Below are 22,179 nucleotides of genomic sequence, written 5' to 3' on the forward strand. Positions count from 1 at the left end.
TGCAAACAAAAGGATACAAACACACAGAATATAGCCAGGCTTGATAGTGCTTCCATAGCACAGTAAGCCAATCTTCAGGGTGTGATTTGTTATCATTTATCAGATGGTCATTTTTTCCATCACAGTAGGATAGAAAAAAGGGTAACAGTAACATAAGAATAACAGGGTTCCTTTGTTGACTTGTTAGCCATTTTAATTTTTAAGTAAATTTTCATTTAAAACCATTTGAAAGGGTAATAGCCTTGTTCAACTATTAGATACTGTCAGTAACATTTAGGATCTGATTGCTGGAAAGACCAAAAGGAATACTAATATAAACTGAAAAAGAAGCCTGTTCTGCTCAGTTAGTACTGGAAAGATTCAAACTCTCATGAAGCCTACAGGTATTTCTGTTCAGAGTTTTATTTGAAATATTTTCTAAATATACAGGAATTTAGACAAGGAACTTTACATTAGTTATGCATACTGTCAGGTCCCAGGTCCCAAGACATACGCTTTTCTAGATATTTCTCAGTTTTATATATATATATATATATATATATATTCTCAGATATATACTCAGTTTTAAAACTTACACAGACTAACAGCAAATCAAAACTTCATATAACATTTTGTTAACAAGAAATTCTGTAATGCATAATCTGGATGTCTGAGTGGGGATTTTTTTTTATCTTGCCATAACAATGTTATCTTCCAGTATTTATGGAAAAGGAAAGTTAACACCATGTCACAAAAGGCTATTCCTGCATTGCCTTCCCTTCCTGCTACCACCCTTTTCTGTGATTCCTGCAAAGCATTAATAATGCTAGTGATTTAAAGCCAACGCGTTCTTTGTTGAGTTAACCTGAACCACATATTGTCTCTTTCTTTTCATATAGAAAAAAGCTCCAAACTAGGTGGCACTTTTAGTCCAAGACAGCAAGCACAGCAGAACATTAGTGAGGGAGAGGTAAAAAAAAAAGGAGAGAAATCAGAAAGGTGGCATCTTAATGAAGAGCAAGTTTCTTCATACTCCCACCAGATAGTGAACTAGAGCTCAAAGCCTGTCTGACATTTAAAATATGTCTCCAGATAGTTTTCATGAGAGGCTCTGGTCCCAGTGTCTCTTGATCAGTGTGAGTGAGAAGACCTGCACAGACAGGAGACCCTTTGCTCATACTTTGAACAACAGCAGAGGAGTTGCTGCAACATCAAGGTAGTTTTCAAAGTGTAAAGTGGTTTTTCCACAGAAACTTGTGGATGCCTGTTAAATTCCAGATACTGTAGCAAACTGAAAACAGATTTATGATACTGAGAAAGCATGAAGAAGGTGCTGCACAAACTCCTCAGAGTAAAAGGTAAACCACAGAAGATGGGTAAAATGATATCACTGCTAAAAATTAAATTGCTTTGACATGGTGAGATTCTTTTCACTTGCTTATAGTGTTTTGTTCAAGTTAATATGACCATTTGAGCAGATAAAGATCTAGAAGACTAATTCTGAGCCTTCTTACCACTGAAGATGCTTAACATGACTGCTCAGATCCTGGACAGGTCTTGCAAGCAAATCAAGAGTAGCAACAGTCACTGTAAGAGCTATAGGAGTACAAAACAGCTCGGACTTGAATAAAATAAAACCTGCAAAGGACTGTCTGTGTTTTTGTAATATTGTTCACTTCACAGCTAAGTCCCACTCTTTTGAAATCTTGAAGCTTATAGAATCAATATGCATTAAGTGTGTAGGAAGTGGCCTTGTAGATGGCTCAGAGCATTTTCCTCAGAAGTACTTGATTAGCTCACCAAACCTAGAAAGGTTACTTCTTCTCTCAGAGTGATTAGCTCTTTTAAAATTGCTTTTGTTATATTTTACTATAAATTTCAAGTGATGAAGGTTTTTGTGTCTAAATTCATTGTATGACACTAGAGGCCACAGAGGAGCTTGATCTGCAGCAATATGATACAACATTTTAATAATAGGTCTTCCAGTAATGATCCAATATAAATTGTGCCTGAGTTTAGCTTAAGAAACATTATTTTAGTGGCAAGGACATCTCTTGAATATGAACTGTTCTTGAAGGAAAAACTATTACTCCTTTGCTGATGATACTAGAAGTTCTTCATTTTCTAGAAGTGAAAGAATGAGGAAAGAATAGTCTACTAAAGACACTGAAAGTGTCACTGAAAATTTGTTTACTGTAATTTCATAGCAGCTTTTTCTCCCTTATATTTAACATGCCAACATTGATTCTTTTGCAGATAATTTTATAACCAATGATTAGAATTAGCAATTGGCCTTTGGATTAACTGAAACTAAAAGGGACAGAGAGTAGCTCACTTCTTCTTATACTGGTAGTGGTAATATCTATATTTTAATAAATAAATAAGCCAAATGGTCCTCAAGCCTGTGAAGAACTACAGCAATGCTGATGGGAGGGGATGCATTCCAGTAGGCTGCTTCTTCAGACAGATGCAGCTAAGGGAGCATTAGGAATGAAAGGGCCCCTGGGTCTCTCATCAGCTCTAAGGAACTACTGGTAGACATCCTGTTGGCCAACACTGGGAGCTGTGTCTAGACTACAGAGATGACAGACAAACAACAGAATGTCTTTTCTGACACTCTGTTGGACAACAGAAATAGGTTTTGGGGAATGATAAGAAACCAGTCACATGCATGTTCCCAGGTTGGAAATCAAGCAGCTCAGGAATGAAACTTGACTAGATTTTGTTGAGGGAAAATTATGTTTTCTTCTTCTTCTTCTTCTTTTTCATTCAATTAAACTACTACAATGTACATCTTTAATTGTGTTTGTGGTAATGGGAATATATTGTTTCATCACAAGCTATTTTTATATTACTCTAAATACATCAACTTTATGGAATCTGCTAGTAAAACATTACTTTCCAGGAAGAGAAAATAATACATACATGCAATTAATGTAACCTAGGATAAGAAACATTTGTCCTCTAACAGGATGAGAATTCTAGTGATATTTATTTATATATTTATTTTATTTAATCTACCATGACCATGAGCTATCTGAGGCAACTCTGTGTGGAAGAGCATATCATATTTCTAAAAGGATTTGTGACCACAGTATGCAACATAAAGAGATTAATACTAACAATGTAGCCCCATTTTTCAAGCACTGTTGAATCAGTCATTATTAATATAATATAGTGGTGAGATGTAAATAACAGGCGAGGGAACTTCCTGCTCTGTGAGACACCAAGGTTTTCAGTAGTCTTGGAAACAGTTTGTTATTTGTATAGAGGAGTCTTTGTGCAAGGTGAGATTGTAACAGTGTTATGATAGCTGCAGTGTGTTCAAGTCAGGAAACCCTAACAACCCATAATAGAAAGAAAGATAATTTACAGAGAAGAATTTTTTATTTCTCTAGAAAGACTCTATATGCAACAATGAAAAGAATAGATACATAGAGCAGCATATAGTATAACGCTTTAGGGTAGAAGACTATGGCTATCCCAAAGTAGTTAAAATCAGATTCTCAATATCACACTCATTTTGTCCACGTAGAATCCTAAAATAGCCATTTTCTCCCCAAGATTTTCCCCAGGAATTTGCAGCAATCTAAAGAAAAAGAAAGAGGAAAAATATACATTTTTCATTATTATAAAGTGGTATTTAAGAATGCAAGGTGTAAAATGTAAAATTAATCTTTTGTGGTAGTTTTCATTAAAGAAACAGTTTCTCTGATTCAGCGAGAATCAGAATGCATTTTTCCTGATTTTTAATTGTTTATCTTGATAAAAGTTTTAGTTCCAAAGTCAAGGTTAATAATAATGGACTATTATTTCTACTAGGCAGTTTGATATATTGAAGCAGATATCATTAGATAATCCAACCATTGCCTGAAGGAAACAGTCATTTAAACAACAGTGGTCAAAATTCCAATTACAAATAATATGTTAAAGAGAGAACCTAGATATGAAAAAGCTGACTTTTAATAAATTAAGTTTCATTCAGGTAGCCATTGACATTTTGAGAAATTTAGTTTCTAATGAAGTCAGTAGGAGCTTTGCCCTAGATGTCAGTAAAACCAACTACCTTAAACCCTGCCACCAGCTAAGTAAACTCCAAATTACCTTCTCAACACAGGAATGAGCTATTAATCATAACCAAAGTGATAAAATCTGACTTACTCTAAATCATTGAAAGCCAATGTTTAATTTTTTACTCATAGCTGGAAGGCATTGTCAGTGCTGTTTAAATAGATAGCTTTTCTTTTCAAAATGGTTTAATGATTAATGCTGATATATATATTATTGACTCTCATTTTCAGGAATCAAAATGAAGAAAGTCTTCATGGGAAACCTGAATAAGATTTGAGACAGAAAAGATGGTGTGGGAAAAACCACAGATGTAGGTGTAGGGAAATCAGATAAAACAGGCTTTGAAACTGAGACAAGTGATGCTATAGTTCAAGGGCCAGCAGGATAAAAGTTTGCCAGAAGAGCAACAGAATTATACAGGAGACTTACAGGTGAAGGGAAAAGTAGATACTGAGAGAGGGAATGAAAGAAAAGTTGTTTTTTGATAATCTATACTGTAGAAATTTTGTCTTCTCCCTCAAAACAGAGTGCTAAGGAGTCACTTACCCAGAATTTCTGTTTCTGTCCATTTTTGTCAGGTAATGAACCCCACCTGTTACAAGAGATATCCAATTGAAACCTTTAATGCATTTGTTCACATTTTGTGACTTCAAACAATCAAACACAAGGGTAATGCTTATGTTAGTTAGTTGTCCTAATACCAGGAACAGAAAACAGCATGACTAATAGATGTCTCCGTGTTTAAACAACAAACTCTGATGATGATGAAAATTGTCCTGCTAGCCACAAGCCAAATTGCCATCAGGGACTAGAAAAACTTCTGAGTACAAGTGTATCTTTAGTTTCTCATTGCAACTACCTAATGTTTTCACTGACAGAATCCCTCCTCTGGAGAGCTTGCCAGCTGAACTAACTGAACTGTGTAGGAGTATTTAAACTAATGTGAACACAATTCTTCAGTTCAGCTGAAGATCCCTAGGAACATTTTTGTTAAAGATTTCATCCAATACCTTTATGAATATCACTTGTGAGCTGGGACTAAAAGTGTTCCCAGCTTCTCTCAGCAAAAATTGAATTGCTGACACCTTAATTTGATTTACTGCACAGCGAAGTGAATGACCTGTAAACCTGAGGTTTTCTTTGATGTCTTTCAGGACATGCTAGGTGTTGTGGCAATATCCATGAAGCCATGCAGAATCTTGTCCCCTCCTCTGAGTAATAAGCCTTTCATAATTGTGTAGTTTTAGCTGAATTGCTCAGTACTACGAGTTGTTAAACCTTGTTTTGTGTGTATATACACTGCAGCAGAAGGTCCAAGGCCATCAGCTGGGTGTAGTCTGATGTAGTCTGGGTGATGCTGTACTGCATACCTTAGGTAGATGGGTATGTTTGTATGTCTACCGATTGCTTAAAGAGCCCCATCTTGTTTTGCATTTATACGGTGAATACTTGTCTAGTTACTGTTCATTGACCACGATGCTGGGTACCTACCAAGGGGGACAGATAAAGAGAAAAGTAAAGATGTGAAAAGATGTGAACGTTTATTGCAGTTTTGCTACAGTGTAAACTAATCCTAGAATGTATAAAATTGACAGGATGTTTATCGCACCAGTATCCCACCAGTGCCACATGATTTGGCTGTATTTGTGGTGCTTCATTCACTTTGAAAGGCAAGCAGGAAAAATACAATGAGAAATCCTATGGTGTGGATGGGGAAATCTGGAGTTTCGTGTCATCTTTGTAAAAAAACAGCTGCAGTGAAATAAATTATCCTAGATTAACAGTAAACTATGATCTGTGTAGAACACCTGCATTAATAGCCAAAGGGGGAAAAAAAAAAAAAAAAAGGGCAAAAAAAAGACATATTTAAAACCCCAGGTACCAAATCTTTCCGTATAATTTTGATATGAAGGCACACTGAGCAGAATAAGCTCACAGTTTTTTGCTGTAGTACCATGGCTGCATCTAAACTGAGAAATTAAAGATTTTTCCAGCCTTTCAGATTACTAGGCATCTCACTGAAGGCTCTGGGACCACACTGTTCCTCTTTTTAACAAAGACCATATAGGAAACAAACAGAGTACTGCAATGTGTATCTAACTCTTCATCTAGCCACAAGTTCTGCCTGATGATGATTTCCTGTTTCAATTTCCTACAAATTCAATTGGATAGTATGACTGCAGGTTAGAGGTAAAATCCCTACCTGGCCCATTGTGCTGCTGCTTGTTTTCCAGACACTGTCAATCATGGGCTTAATACTGTCTGAGAAGAAGAAGTGCAGAACAATAGATAGAAATGTCCACGTTGGAAGTAAAAGCTTTGCGACAAGCATAGAGGTGAAGTTTAGATTACAGATGCAAGAGCATATTGTAGCTACTGCTCACTCAATGCAAGAAATCATAAAAACTATGTTGGTGATAATGAGCATTTAATCTAATTGTTGTCTTTTAAAAAAATGCCTCATTGTACATTTTGTTTGCACTACCATGTGAATGTTTAGGGATTATTAATAATCTTTGTCATTTCTTTGCCAAATGTGTTTCAGATACAGTTAGTCATGATCATAAATTTAAAAATAGATATACATTATATACATAGGCTATCTCATTTCATATCAAGTTGAGATCTACTTCTTTTCTGGTGGCCATTTTGTTAAAAAATTACATCAGCTGCAGTATGAAAATCCAATACTTACATCAGTGTTAAGGATAGATGAAAATTACATCAAATTTATGTTCTTGTATTCCTGCATTCAGTACTATACATTCTCTCTCCCATTTGTCTGAACAGGATGATGAGCAGTTCTTCAGACTCACATTTGTACCATTAAACTGTTTTCTAATGCTTGTTATTTTCAAAAAAAAAATCTCAACTTTTAGTTTCGTTCATTGATAGGAGTATATTGATTCTCAGAAATGTTTCTAAATGGAAAAAAACCTGCAGAACAAAATGGAAGAGAATCCTTTTTTTTTTTTTTTTTTTTACCTTTGACTATATATAGCCATGAATTTAATTTCCCAGGTTTTGTTCCATTCTAGTCATATACAAACAGAAAGACTTGATATATGCATTTTATCTTACAGTTTAGAAAGAAGAGCTGCTTACTCAGTAATCCATCCCTAAGGTCATTAATTAAAATATTCTAAACTAAAATACATTACATTAAAGTATACAAGAGCGCAGTCAGCAGGTCAAGAAAAACAACTATTCTCCTTTATTCATTCTGTACTTGGAGCACTGTGTTGGGCTCCCCTGTATACAAAATACAGGCTGGAACAAAACCAGAAGGAATCCACTGACATGTTTGTGTCTGTAGCTCACGACGTACAAGGCAGCTGGCTCAGGAGAGGTGGTTCAGTGGAGATCTATTATAATCGTAGAATTGCTAGATTGATTAGAATTGATAATTAGAATCATTAGCTGTCTCTCTCTCTTTTTTTTCTTTTCTTTTTTTTTTTTTTTTTTTTTTATAAAAGGATGGTATATTGAAGACAACCAGACTCTCCTGAGGTATATGCACAGCCAATAGACAGAAGATGACAGTCACAGTTTTCAGCAAGGGAAGTTGCAATTGAACATAAAGAAGAAAAAGTATTTTACAACATGAATGTTGTAAATGTGTGATTCAAAGTAAGAGGTCGTGCAATATCTGTCCTCAGATGTACCCAAAAGGCAACCTTAGAAGCCCCAGGAACCTGAACTTAGTTTGAAGCTGTCTCTCTCAGTTGGGGGATTGAACTAGATGACCTCAGAAATCCTTTCTAGCATAAACTACTTAATGATCTAAGCAACTTGATCTATGCTGCCCCTACTAATCTGTGGTTCCATGAATTATTAACTTATTTTGTATTCAACATATAGATTTTGTGTAACAGTTGTATAACTAAGTAATAGATTATAGATTTTGATGAGGCAAGGGATTTTGCCAGTTTTTTAATGGCTGTAGTCTAAAGAGCAGATAATAAAGTTGGTTTATTGTTTACTGGTCAAAGCCAGTCTTGAGGTTATTGGGTGAATCAGGAGCAGGATTTTAGCAGGAAAGGTGGAACAGACTGACATTTCCATAGATGCTGACCTTTACTGGCAGTAAATGTGTCATGAATTGCCAGGCCCATTTGCCAAAGCCTTTCCTAAAACTTGGCATGGTTGGTTCAGGCTTGTTTTATAGGCTGGCTGAGATTCATTTGTTCTCGTTTCTCCCAGGCTATAGTGCTTCTCTCTGTCTGAAAAGCAATCAGCTGTAATGAAAACAGCTGTTGTTTTGTGAAACAAAAAGATATATATTGTTCAATGATACAGTGGTTTTGGCCCCCTGCCAGTTTGATTTGACATCCTGCCTCTGGGAATGAATGTCAGCTCCAGCTAAGAGCATTTCTGGAGACTTCTTGGCTTGTTCATCCTAATATAGCTTCTAAAGCAATATATAGCTTCTAAAGCAATATTCCCAAAAGAATATTGGAAGCAGTTCTTGCAAAAAACTCCTAAGTGAAGAGTGTTTCTGCAGTAGTACCTTTAGAAAAGGAGAAAGTACTTTCTAAAATAGATTTCTCAATTTTCCAAACAAGACTTCTCAGGAGAAATATTTCATTTAATCTTTGCAATTTGTTGTTTTTTTTTTTCATTTTCTTGCCTATAAAGTTGTACTTCAGTAGCTTTCATGATTTCAGTCTTACTGATGAAATGAATTAATTCCACATTGTATCCCTTGGTTGTACCTATAACACGTTACAGTACCCAGGCACAGCTTCCACTTAAAGCTTAATTTAAGTTCAGATTCCTCAGGGAAAAAAAAATCCCTAAATATCCTTTCTGCTGCTAAGTCAGGCATCTGAGGGTGAATTTTCTGAGTCAAAAAGAAATATATTATAGCAATGAATAATAATAAAGTCAGCTTGAATTTTAGCTGCTGTTTTACTTGCTGCTGTAAGTACTGCTACCTGAAGTACGAAGACTGACTGAGAAAAATTTGTTAAAATGAGCAGAAAATATTCAGTAACCTAAAAAAAAAAAAAAAGTCAGGGGAAATGTGAACATTCTAAAACTCTTAGCCATCCACTAGGTTTAATAGGAACTGGATAGCGTGTTATTTCAAAAATTCAGAAATCAGTCTTGTTTCAATGGTGTTTACATCATATATGTTTTCATAATAAGATAGGAGTCTGTGTAAATATCTTTTACTGAATCTGGGTCATCTTTGAGATTTGACTTCTTTATCTCTTTTACATTTTAAAACAGACATTAGTTGCAAAGATCTATCTACTAATAAACTAAAAAGTTCTCATGGAAGATATACTACATGTAAAAAATGACCTGTTATGTTATTGATAGCAGTAGTGAAAAATGATAACATTCCCAATCATTTTCACTGGAGAGTACTAGCTCAGAGAAAACATTCAGTGGTCCCGCAAAATCTTTGAAATCAAAATGTAAAATAAAAAAAAATAAAGAGCATCTAGAAGTATTATTGCGTAATAACAATTACATAATAATAATACATAGTAATAATTACATAATTATTAAGTTAATAATAATTACTTATTATACATGTAATCTTACTTATTATTATTAAGTAAAATTATGCTAAGTATTATGCTGACGGAGACAAGTAAACCACTGGGGTCTAAAAGTGAATCTCACTCAAACGTCTCACTTCTATCCCAGAAAAGTGAAAAATCTATATAGCTTGGAAAGGCACTAGTAGTACAATGATATTATTACAAAATGCAAATTGTTGTTATGGGTATACTGAGGAAAAATAGAATAGATAAAAGTTGCTTTACAATGTAAAATGTATTTTGTACTAGAGTTGCACTGGGGTTTTCTGAGATTTAAGCAGTACATTGGTGTTAATATCTTTAGTGTAAATGTTAATGTCAGAACTGGAAATGGAATTTGTCTTTTTCCTGACAGGAACACCGTGAGATACATCTCAAGATTAAGAAATGAAACTGTATGTGTCCCACAGTAGCAAACATTGGGATCCAATCACTTGACTAAGTGCAGGTGTCTAGGGCCGGGTGTTGAGATGCCTCAGGATGCCTGAAATATCTACATGTTTCTGTCAGACATGACACAGGACCTATGAGAGAACCATGTCTTTTTGGAGACACAGCCAGGTGGGAACTTCCCACTTCTGGCAGCACTAACTACCTGGGGGAAAGGGAACAGATGGATTCACAAGCAGGTGTCACTGAGTTGCTCTCCAGACTCCATTGCTTATGTTGTCTAGATCGCCATCTCTGAGATGAAAATTTGGATATGTAGCACATCACACTTACCTGCTGAACCATACGAGTAGGCAACTGAATCTTAAACTGAGTCCTGACATAAGTGCCTAGTGAAGTGTGAGTAGAGTGAAGGAGAAGACTGGAAATTATTTGGAAATATATGCTGAATAAAGCATTGGAATGGGAATCAGCAAGGCTACTAATGTGCTGTGATATTTTAATAAAAGTAGTAATAATTTAAAATCTTCATATGAATTAAATATCATCTAAAAGAACAACAACAACAACAAACAAAAACAGCAGTTATGAGGAAAAAAAATATTGCCTTCAGAAGACTGTTGGGGTGTAGTTATAGAAGACTGCAAACACAATAAATTAAATATGAAATTTTAAAGGATTATAAATCATGTACTAAAAAAATGAAAGGGAAGTAGGGTGCTATTTTACATGAATTGTAAACAACTACAGACAATAATAGTCATTCTCAGTCTCGTGCAAAATTAATTTTTTAAACTCTACAGTCAGATTTCACCCTGGAATTCCAAAAGTCATCAAAGCTGATTTGCTTTTTAAATAAAGATTTTCATCCACTTGTTGGAGAAATTGACTATATCAGCTTCCAAATATACACAGCTGTAGTGCATAATTTCAGAATAAATTATGAGAATTAAGACACTACACACTGAAGGACTTGGATTCTGTAGCTCTTAAATCACTAGGGATAAAATCAAAGAATTTAGAGAGGGGGTGAAGTTATCATAATAAACAACAAGGCATAAAATATTTTATCAGTTTCTCACAACACAGCACAAAATCATAGATGATACAGTTTGGTTGAACAAAATTACACCAGGAATTTATTGTGCTAAAAACGTTGTTAAACTAATTTGGACTGCATTTTATGTTCCTTTATAGCTCAGAACAAGAGCTGGTTGAGGGATCAACAACAGATTGGGAGGGAAAATCACACTATTTAATTTTTACTGTATAACATCTGTGCATTGCAGTCTTAATCATGGAAGAGAATCCCTTTGTGATGGGCATTGTATTTGAAAATGATTCAGTACAAGAGTAAATCCTGTTGCTATTATCTGCTTTCAGAAAGTAATCTTTATAGAAAGAAAAAGACAGTAATCTATTCATGAGTCTGAGGGATATTGATATTTGACAAGAAGTTAAAATCAGTTGGAATTAATGAATGATTGTCATTACTTTATAAAAAAATTGACATTTGTCAGAGATGTTAGTTGATATAATTTGTCTAATACAGTCAGTATTATATCTCCTTCTACAGTTCTTTTTTCTGACAGATTATTCCTGAGATCCTGTAGATCTGCCAATATATTCACTACCAATTTTTCCTAAAGTACACCTATCCAAACTACATGTTCCTTGCTAATGATATTCTGACCTAGCTGAATAATCAGAGATTTCCAATATCTCCAGGAAAGCCAAGGCCTTGGAAGCTGGAGGGAAAATGCTAATGATGTGATAGAGAGCAGCAAATTAGACATGGAATCTGCTTTAGGTATGTTAATAACACTAGAAAGGAAATGTAAGAAGCTGGGATTAAATGTAAGCAAGATCATGCATGTTTTCAGTGAAGAACTGTACAGTGTATGACTGGAGCACTACACTAAATCTGAGAAGACACAACTGGAAATAATTAAGAGTAAATGTAACAGGTATCCCCCACTACTCTGCACTAGTTCAGCCTCAACTTGAGTACTGCATGCAGTTTTGGGCATCACAGTATAAGAAGGACTTAAAATTATTAGAGTGTCCAAAGGAGGGCAACAAAGATGGTGTAGGGTCTAGAGGGGAAGATGTATGAGGAGCAGCTGAGGTCCCTGGGTTTGTTCATCCCAGAGCAGAGCAGGCTGAGGGGAGGCCTCATGGCGGCCTGCAGCTCCCTCACGAGGGGAGCGGAGGGGCAGGCGCTGAGCTCTGCTCTCTGGGGACAGCGACAGGACCTGAGGGAACGGCATGGGGCTGGGACAGGGGAGGGTCAGGCTGGGTGTTAGGGAAAGGTTCTGCACCCAGAGGGTGGTCGGGCACTGGAACTACTCCCCAGGGAAGTGGGCAGGGCACTGAGACTGTCAGAGTTCAAGGAGTGTTTGGACAATGATCTCAGGCACATGGTCAGATTTTTGGGCATTCCTTTGTGTGGAGACAGGGTTGGACTAGATGATGTTTGTGGGTCCCTTCTAACTCAAGATATTATATGTTTCTATGATTCTATTTGTATGAGGAACTGAGAAAAATATATATACAATAATTAGCAACCTAGATATGTGTAGGGCTCAAAGCCCAAGGAGAAAGAGAGAATTCAATGTCGTATATTAGTCTGTAGATAGAAGAGTGGGAAGAAATCAAGGAAAGAAAACATCAAGGAAAAATCTCCTGATAATGAAGTAATTTAAATCCCAGGGGAATTGTTCCCAAGGGGAAATGACAGAGACTTTTAAAAGTGACTTGACAGATTCTTGGACAACATCCTACAGAGAACAATATTACATTTTCTGGAAAATGACCAAAATAATCTAAAAGCACTTTTTGTCTCTTGCTCTTGTGATTATTCCATCTTGATATTTACTTTAAATGAATGACATTTCAAATGCAAACAAATGCTGGACCTCATTACTCACAGAGACAAGGAATCTATTAGGCTTATTTTTAACAAAGCTTTAGACCGCTGATGTCCCAACCTTTGGTATTTTTTGGAAAAGCTTTCAACATTACCCTCTACAGAATTTCCATTTTTATTAAGAACAAGAAACAATTTTAAGGAATCATTAAGGAGAAGGTCTGCTTATTAGTTATAGAAAATTACATAAAAATGGAGTTTTATTTTCTGTGGCAAATCTATTCTGTTAAAAATGTAGTACTTAGTTTTGCCAAACAAAACATTCATGATCTTCAACTGAAAATAACCTCGAATAAAAAGAAATAATTTCACCAACCTGTATTCAGTCCCCTTTGGGAGAAAAAAAATAAGCAAAATACTCCTCAAGGGAAATCAATTCCAACTTGCTTTGAAAACACAATTCTTGCACTCCTTAGATAAAAGCATAAGCACGTGCATTCTTCCATAAAAGGATTTTCATAATTTTTTTGTCCAATTCTGAGGTTGTCTTTTTCAGTAGTAATTTTCCCTTGATATTAATACAGTAGAAGTAGGCTCTGAATGCACAACAATGTGTGACATTAAAAAAAAAAAAAAAAAAAACCTAGAATATGGAGAGTTTTTCAAAGCATGGAAATTGGTTTTGTTTGAACATTCTTTAGTTTCTTTTTCAAGAGTCTGCATTAGTACAATGTAGGTGGACCTCATGAGGCACAGGAGGAATAAAACAAGTTTCAGGGAAAATGAAGCAGCTCATAGTTAAATATCATTGAATACAGAACAAAACTAGAAGTATAACCTAAAAAACAAGAAGAGCTATCAGCATTTGCTTTAAAATGGAGGTGTAGTCAGTTTTGTAGGAGGACAGAGACTAGATCCTAATGTGCTTACATTCAGCTTGGCAAGTAAAATGCTGTTAACAGCAAATAGAGTGAAGAGATCTGGAGAGCATTCTGAAATATATACTAACTGACTCCTTAAGAGTGAAGATGTCAACTAAAAAGAAATAAGGCCATAAGAGTGAAGGAAAATGAGACAAATGTGAGCTAAAATCTCAAGCTCAAGATTCATGCAGTGGATTTGGAGGTCAATGTTTTGCATTAACTTAGGAGTTAAACTGTTTACTGAACACAGATGCTCTAGGAATCAGCATTCTGCATCATCTTTATAATTTCTTCCATCCAACAACTTATATCTAGAACAGATTCTTCTTACATACTTACCATCCCCATCTTACGATCAAAAATACACAAACAGTAAAATGCTATTTTATATCACTCTGTAATTCTTTTTCTATCAGCTTTAATTCACAGTTGCAGTTTCCAAGTTAGGTTGAATTCTGGATTCACTGAAGTCAATGACAAAACTCCCAGTTTGCAGGAATAATGTCAAGATTTATCTCTGTTGCTGTTTGTTTGTTTCACTTTTTTGCCATGGCTTCTCCCTGGCTTTCTTAAGAGTGTGCACATTGAAGATCATGTCACATTTCTTTGAATAAGATGAAGCACAGATATAAGTCTTTAAAAACAGCATACTCAAAAGAATTATGAAGGAAACATTGCATGTATTCTGTTTTTAAAGTTACATACAAAATATAAGACTCATATTGTTACTTTTTCTTAATTCTCTTTTTTTTTTTTAATTCAAATAGTTATTTCTACATTCACAGAGATCTTCAGGTCAAATGGTAAACTAAAAAACCTTTTATAATTTCCAATACAATATAAATCACATTATTTATATGGTTATATGTTTAATGAGATATTTCTGACTCTTTCCATCCCCCCAAAGTAGCTGGTGATCAAATATGACTTGGTGTAGTCCAAATTCATCCCATTCAATTTATGTTAACTGAGACTTTGAATTAGGAAAAGAACCATTCTGCAATCGAGAAGAATAACTCCTGAAGACACATCTCTCCTAAGTGCTGACCCCAGCCAATGCTAATAAAATGGACTCATTTGTCCACCTAATACTGTGTTTTCTATGTAGGCAATGTTATTTTAGTGTCACCACACTGGCCAAAAGAAAAAAAAAGAAAGAAATTTCTTTGCAAAATGACTGTCTTCCCACAGACTACATATACTGAGGAAGACGATACAAAGATTACTCAGTCCTCTCATCTTGACCTGGTTTATTTTAATAGAAAAGTTCTGCTTTCATATGAGGGTCACAGTACCTTCTTCTACAAATAAAAAGAGAGCAGGCCACAAGCACTTGCATTCTGAAACTTTTCATCTCACTTCTTCCCTGGACCTGGTTGTATAACTGTCATGATAATACCAGGCGAAAACAAACAAACAAACAAACAAACAAAAAAAAACCATAACTATGGTAGGGCATGTCCTATTCTTGAATACCTGCAGGTACACAAAAACACAGTACCTTCTTAAAGACTAGGATTTTAATCTACTAAATTAGAGAACAATTGTGTTCTTAATCTTTGATTTTTAAGGTCAGAGTCACTGACTAGTGTTCTCTGCCAGACAAAATTTTTCAGAAAACGGCTACTGGAATTTGAACCTATGGTTTTGCCTGGACATTTTAGCATGAGAGATGAGTGAAATCATCAGTGAGTCAGTAGTTAAATCATTCCCACAAATCTGTCATAACAAATTGTATAGGAAACAGTCTCATGAATTTAACAGCAAGAATTGCCAAACATTGTGTATCTTTTCCCTGTGATCTTGTATTTATCTTTGCTGTAAAATATTTTTGTGTGTTGCTGTTCAGTTTTTTAAACTGTAGTATCTGATATTGATTGCCTGAAATAAAGAGAAAGAAATTAGAGAAAATGAACTTATTTCTCATGAAAGAAAAAGGGTACTCATCCCAAAGTTTCTTTAGCTGGGAAGAAAATAATTTGGGTTATGACTTTTGGTGGTTTAAGATGATGCCTCTTGGTTATTAAGAGTCTGAGGTGGAATAAGGAAGAATGAATAGGAAAATTAAGAGTAAAACAATATCTGTAAAGCCAAAAATTGGAGTGTCAATAACAGTAGTCATGGGCATCTTTTTTAAGCCTTTGGACTTCACACAGATGAGTCATTTAATTTTGTATTAAATGTTAAAGTGCTGTTGCTCTGTCTGACTAGTCCCTCAATGCTAAAATACAGGTTTTTGCCTCACGTGTCAATTTTATCTCCATTAGTGTGCCTCTTTGTGTAAAGAAGCAATGAATTCAGCCCATGCTTTTTCAGGGCATAGTTGTTCCAATGCCATTTAGTCTGGTGCATTATTGAATTTAAAGCTTACAGTGAATCACTGATAAAAATAGAAGGGAAATTTGTTTCCTATTAATGTACATCTCTTGGTGTCCTCTTATGAAAGTCCTTTGTCATTCTGAGCATCTTCTACATATCTGAAAATCTATCTTGTTCATGAATCAGTATCTAAGGCTTTTAATACAATTATTCTTGCTCCGATCTTTAAGGTGACAGTTCATAGATTTGATTGTAGCCAAAGACTTGGCCTTTTTTAAGGCCTTTCTGAATTTTTCAGTGTCAGGGGAGCAGCAGATGCAGTTCTTTGTGTGGACAGATCAGATATTATAGCCTGGCCCTGATGCTAAACTGATGCAGAGGAATAAGGCTGAGGGAGAATTTGTCTGAGCAGGTTTCAGAAATTAGTGATAGATTCTTTACTATGTTATGCCTATCTTTTTTAAAAAAAAAAAAAGAAATATTTGATCTAGAGGCGTAGCTACTTAAACCAACGTACTTCCTCTATAGTTATAGACTTTGACATCTTTACACCATATCCAAACCTGCCTCGCTCTCACTCTTTTTTATCCCTATAAACATTCTTTTTCTCTTCTGTCATATTTTCCTGAGTGGAATTAAGAAGGTCAGAGGAGTAGAAAACTAGGAAAAAAAAGTGGAAGAAAAGGTGGACTAGTTTTATAAAGAATCTGCTATAGAATAGACTTGACATGTTTGTTTGGCAACTCCAACTTAAAAGTCTAGATCTGGTAGGTAAATCAGCAACCAAGTTCCTCTTTGATAGGAATTTAGTCTGTTTTTATGATACTTGGGATAAAGAGTACAGTTTTACATCATTTTTCAGTCATTAGTATTCTTAAAATGAGTGCAGCTGAAAATGTGAAAATTGCTAAATTCAACCAATTTGTCTTCCTTTTTCCCTTTTGTTCTTCATAGGTTTTTTGTGCTTCTTTAGCTTGTTCTCATTATGGTGTGATTTGAGTTGTAAATATATGTGTATATACACATAAATCCTTGTGTGTGTACATATATACAAACATATATATGCAAGACATCTTGAAGATACTATCTTACTATAAATATAATGCACCAGTCAGTTTGTTGTTTAAGTTACTTTATAATGCCTTTACAAGTGGGATTCATCTAATCTAGCGTAGACATTTTAATGTTAGCTCTGCAAGTCTGACATTATCCTCAGGGGTTCTTTTATAGTCAACAAAAAGAAATAGGATCCAACAAAGCAATTCGATTCACTTAAAGACAGATAGGTAGGAAAGAGCAGATCAACAGCCATGGATGATAAAGAGAATCATGACTGCCTAGCAGAGATATGACATCTAAATTTTACACATCAAAACTTAGCTCTTATGAATCCCAGTCTCCATTATTCACTTTTTCTGCTTACCTCCCTGCCTCTGCAGACAAGACACAGAAACTGCTTGAGAGATCCTACTCTCTCGAAATGTCAGCAGGCCAGTCCTGCCTCCTGAAAGCCCTGTTTTACTGTCCACAGAGACCACGTTCTAACCCAAACCGTCTGCTACCTTCAACTGCCTTCACCTGGCTGCTCCATATTTTGCTTTCATGCTTCCATGCAGTTGTTTTCCCATTCTCTCCTTGAGCCTGAGGTTACACACTGCCTCACTGGAGAAAGATTCATCATTCTATCAGAGCTGGTTTTATGAAATAGAAGCCTTAAAATGATAGAAAATAGCTAACAATTTTAAATTGCACAACAATGGAATTCAGTCAATGGAATTCAGTCAATTAATTCACAATTCTTATGATTCAGTGATCAGTTAGACAGTTTCTATGTGCAAATCTGTTTTTGTTAAAAATAGCTCTGGAAAACTTCACTAAAATTTCTTTCCATTTTATAACACTCCTTTACCTTATATGTAGTTGAATGCATGAGCAGCTTATGGCACTTTCAAAAATGTTTTAGATTTTGCAAATATCAGTTCAATATGGTCAATCATTATTATAGCTGCCTTTTACAAATATTGACTCTTTTGTACAGAAGGAGTCATAAATGAAAAATCAGATTACAATAAATATCAGCCTGTACAAAGCTGCATTTTTTTTTTTTACCATACATCATCATGTCTACCCCTTTTTCTCTCTCTAGAAACCATTTCTGTGAATCAGAATGAAAACCATCATCAATATTTTTGTTTCATGTTCAACTTTAATTAGATTCTCATGAGTTTTTATTTAGGTCAAGGAGTTTGCATTGTCCTTTGAAAAAAAAAATCAACAACAAAACAACAACAAAAACCAAGCAAAGAATGGCAAATAGCTTATATCCGGGCCATATATTTTACATTCAAATTAGTTCAAACTATTGAATGATATGAAAAAATGACAGTTTTATCCTGAAGACATGTAAGTCTTTTCAAAACTGTTTTAGACTTCATAGTGCAGAGTCACATTTTATCACTGGATTTATCATTGCTAGAAATTTAAGCACACCTGGTCTTGGGATCTAACACCCTCCAACTTGTCAAACCTGGATCCAATTTTACAGTTAAACACTTCTGCAGATATTTATGTGGCATAATCTCAGCAGTCAGAACACTTATACGTTAGAAAACGGAAGGATGGGTAATTCTTTATATTGTTGGATCCATTGGATACTTCAGCAATTTTCAGTGAAAATAAGTAAGTAAATGCATTTCCACCATATTGACCTCCTAACAGCCTGAGGTTTCTTTACCTTCACTTTTCTTCTTTTTCCTTGACTTTCTTGCTTGTGTCCTTTGGCATATTAGACCACTTGCCTTTCCTCCTACTCAGTGTTTTGCACCGACCAGTCAACATGATCACCTCTAGGAAGCTGCTGGTCTAAGTCAAGGCTTTCATTGTTTTGCTCATAAATGGCTCCTTACCTAAGGGTTAACTTTCCCATGCACAGTCTATCAGTTCCCATTTAAATCAACAGCCACTTCAACACATTAACAGCCCTCTTTCTCCCTTCTCAGCCATCACATTTCCCCCCTGTGCCAGTGTTGTCTAATCACTCCCCTCTGTAAATTGCTCAGCATATATTCCTCTGAGGGAAAAGTTATTACCACCCTACATTTTCACCAAGCATAGGTCTCCCAGAATCTGCACCAACAGTTCCATAGCAGCTCATCCTTGAACTGAGGTATTCAAACTGTAGTGTAAATTTTATAGTTTAATTTTATTAATTTATCTTTCAGATATACCTTAAATATATATACATAAACCAACATATACAGGCTCTCATTTTTAAACATCTTTTCCTAATGCAGTCCTCTGTTCCATAGTCCATGCCGATTTCTCACTTTCCTTGCTTCATAACATTTACTTCAGGAGCTTTTCCTCTATTAGTCTGAGTCAATACTTTTTGCAACTGTATAGGCTCAAGGCTGATCCTGTATAAGCCTGCTGCTTCTCTCTGCTGCTGTGTCACTAGCAGGCACATTCATAATTCCTAGCCAGCATTTTGCACAACCGTAAGCATTTCCTTGTCCTTTGCAAAGGTATCTTCACTAAGATCACAGGTACAAAATGCAATTTATTTCACTACATTATTTTCTTGAACTACATGTTGAAGATAGTCTCAGCAATCTTCCTAGCACAGGCCTGAATAATTATTTATTTGATATTCTAGATCACCTACAAAATATTTGTTTGAGGCTTATCTCTAGTCATTTGTCTATGTAACTATTCACTCAGTGATTTAATAAGTGCATCCTTGTATATTCCCTCCATGCCAGAGAAAAGAGGCCTGAGGTGTATTCTGTAATTCAAGTGCATGCACATTGTTAGATACTTGTCATCTCAATATAGTGGCACTGTTCTACATTTGAGGGAAGATCCACTGGTGTATTATTCATATTCTTCTGCAGCAGTTTCAGACCTAGGTGTGTATTTCTTGTGCATCCCAGATAAAATAACCAGCACCCTAGCAGCAGCTTATTTCTGTATGGGTATGGAGAGCCCAGACTGCTGTGTAAGCACACCTGTGCTTGTTACTTAGGAAGCCACTGGCAATTTTTATATTTCACTTTGCATTCTGCTTGGTGACGTGCTTCAATTTAATCATTTCTGTTTTGTTCTTAACTTGCTGTGTACATGGAAGATATGTGAGCACGCACCAAAACATGTTATTCTATAAACCACTGTATTTGAAGTCTTAGAGTAAATGTTGGAGTGGATTAAAAAGTCATAGGTCTATAGCTCTTTCCAGTGATTTCTTAAATTCTCAGATATTGAAAAATGAAGCAACAATAATCTTACATTGGAAGGTAACAGCGTTACACCTCTGACAATGAAGCCATTGGGTTCCAAACTGGGAAATAACGTTTTACTAAGTTCATAACTAGCAGAGAAAAGGGTAAAAGAATATGTTTTACTCACCCAAGGAGTTTGACTGAATGTGTTTTCCATTTGGAACCTGCTTTGTAGGAGTGTCTGTAGATCCCTTCTTTGTAAAGGAAAAAATCTTCATACACTTTCATTATAGCTAAAAGAAAAACAATAGGAAAAATAGCACAGTCAGTAAATATTGCTTGTACTGTAGTTTGCTCCTTGGATTTTATCAATGAGATTTTTTTTGTGTGTGTGTTGTACTGTATAAATGTACTTTGTAATTAGAGTAATTACTAATTGCTCAGAAGTTCCCTACTGCGAGTAAATTAGGCAAAATATTGCAGCACCTGTCTCTCAAAGGTCTCTTGTCAAATTACTTGGCTTTCCCTGTCATGGGAACTCCCTATCATGGACTTATTCCAATACAGTAAGAAGAGATATCTCCTCTTGAAGGCTTACACAAGTTTTGTCAATTCCAATCGAATCCAGTCCAATAAGACAAATCTCCTCCAGGTTCATGCATAAAATCCTCAGTTCTGACAAGCATCTGCATAGTCAAGAAAATTATTTAACAGTCGATGTTTATCCATGTATATAACATCCTGTGAAATATGGCAGAGTGCTGATTTGTATGGCTTTTTCTGAACCTCATATAGAGTTCATCAAGTACACTGGAATATCCTTATGGAAAAATGGATTTTCTATACCTATATTCATGCCGACTTTCAGTAGAAAGTATTGTAAAAAAGTGGAGCAAAAAACTGTGTGTCAATAACAACATAAGGCCAAAGAGCTGATGAACTGGAAATTTTGTGCAAGAGAATGAATATTACAATTTGCATTTTATAACTATTCATTATTTCAGAGGAATATCAGTTATTTGATTTTTAAGGAAATTATTTTGGCTTCTTTTCCAGTTTGTTCTGCCACCATAGTACCATTTGCTTTGTTACTTGGTGAGTTACAAGATCCAGAGACAAGAAAATATTTTCCAGACTTACATTACCTAATCAGAAGCATAAATACAAGCTTAACTCCAGCCTACATTTAGCTTATGATTTTAACACACAGACTGCCACACAGCTTTGAACATGAGAATTAAAGAAACCCCGTCCTAAAGTCTTGCGCCTTGGGATTTCAATAAAGTACTAGTTTCATTGACAATTTTAATGTGGTTGGAGCATTTATAACATATGTGTCTGGTATAGATCTGAATCACCCAGTAAGTCGAGCTCATGCTGCAGTTTTTTCATCTGGAATGTTTTCAAATTACTTTCCCCTACCTGCATATTGTCATAAACTTGAAGGAAATTAACTGTCGTTATGACCTCTTGGCCTCTATCAAGTTGGCTGAAAACAAAATACTTCCACAAATTTTAGGGGGGAGGAAGATGGGAAGGCAAAGAACAGCTCAAAACACGACAAACCCACCTACCCATGAAACTTGGCTGAAAATATTCATTGCTAGTTAATTCACATCCAAAATGTATGCAGATAGCAACACAGTGAATTAGAAACCATGATGCTAAGTGGCAAGTCTTGGGGAGAATTATATCAGTTAAGTAAGAATAAATAAATAAATTAAATTGACTTAATGCTACAGCTTCTGCCAGAGCTGTCTGCAGAACCAGAGCTCACAGATACTGACAGCAACTGACCAAGGGGAAAATAGCACAAGCTTTACTCTTGCTTTCTAGTTGCAAGGTCAGGACTCCAC

The 22,179-nt window shown here is 35.5% G+C and overlaps 1 protein-coding gene across 4 annotated transcripts in view; it reads right to left on the bottom strand.

The window, feature by feature from the left end:
• Positions 1–22,179, bottom strand: part of TINAG (tubulointerstitial nephritis antigen) — a 63,151-nt gene that overhangs the window by 14,604 nt on the left and 26,368 nt on the right. Inside the window, exons 9-11 of one of the 4 annotated variants that reach the window (XM_013172312.3) lie at positions 20,511–20,616; positions 4,597–4,642; positions 385–3,568 (exon numbers count right to left, since the gene is read on the bottom strand). In XM_013172312.3, coding sequence (XP_013027766.3) covers positions 3,458–3,568; positions 4,597–4,642; positions 20,511–20,616 — 263 coding nt within the window. In that variant the 3' untranslated portion in view covers positions 385–3,457. Of the gene's footprint in view, positions 1–384; positions 3,569–4,596; positions 4,643–5,820; positions 7,436–20,510; positions 20,617–22,179 lie in introns of those variants that run through there. The other 3 variants (XM_066994789.1, XM_066994790.1, XM_066994788.1) reach the window with 3 other exon arrangements.

Source organism: Anser cygnoides, chromosome 3 (genome assembly GCF_040182565.1).
Source record: "Anser cygnoides isolate HZ-2024a breed goose chromosome 3, Taihu_goose_T2T_genome, whole genome shotgun sequence".
Classification (NCBI taxonomy): Eukaryota; Metazoa; Chordata; class Aves; order Anseriformes; family Anatidae; genus Anser; species Anser cygnoides.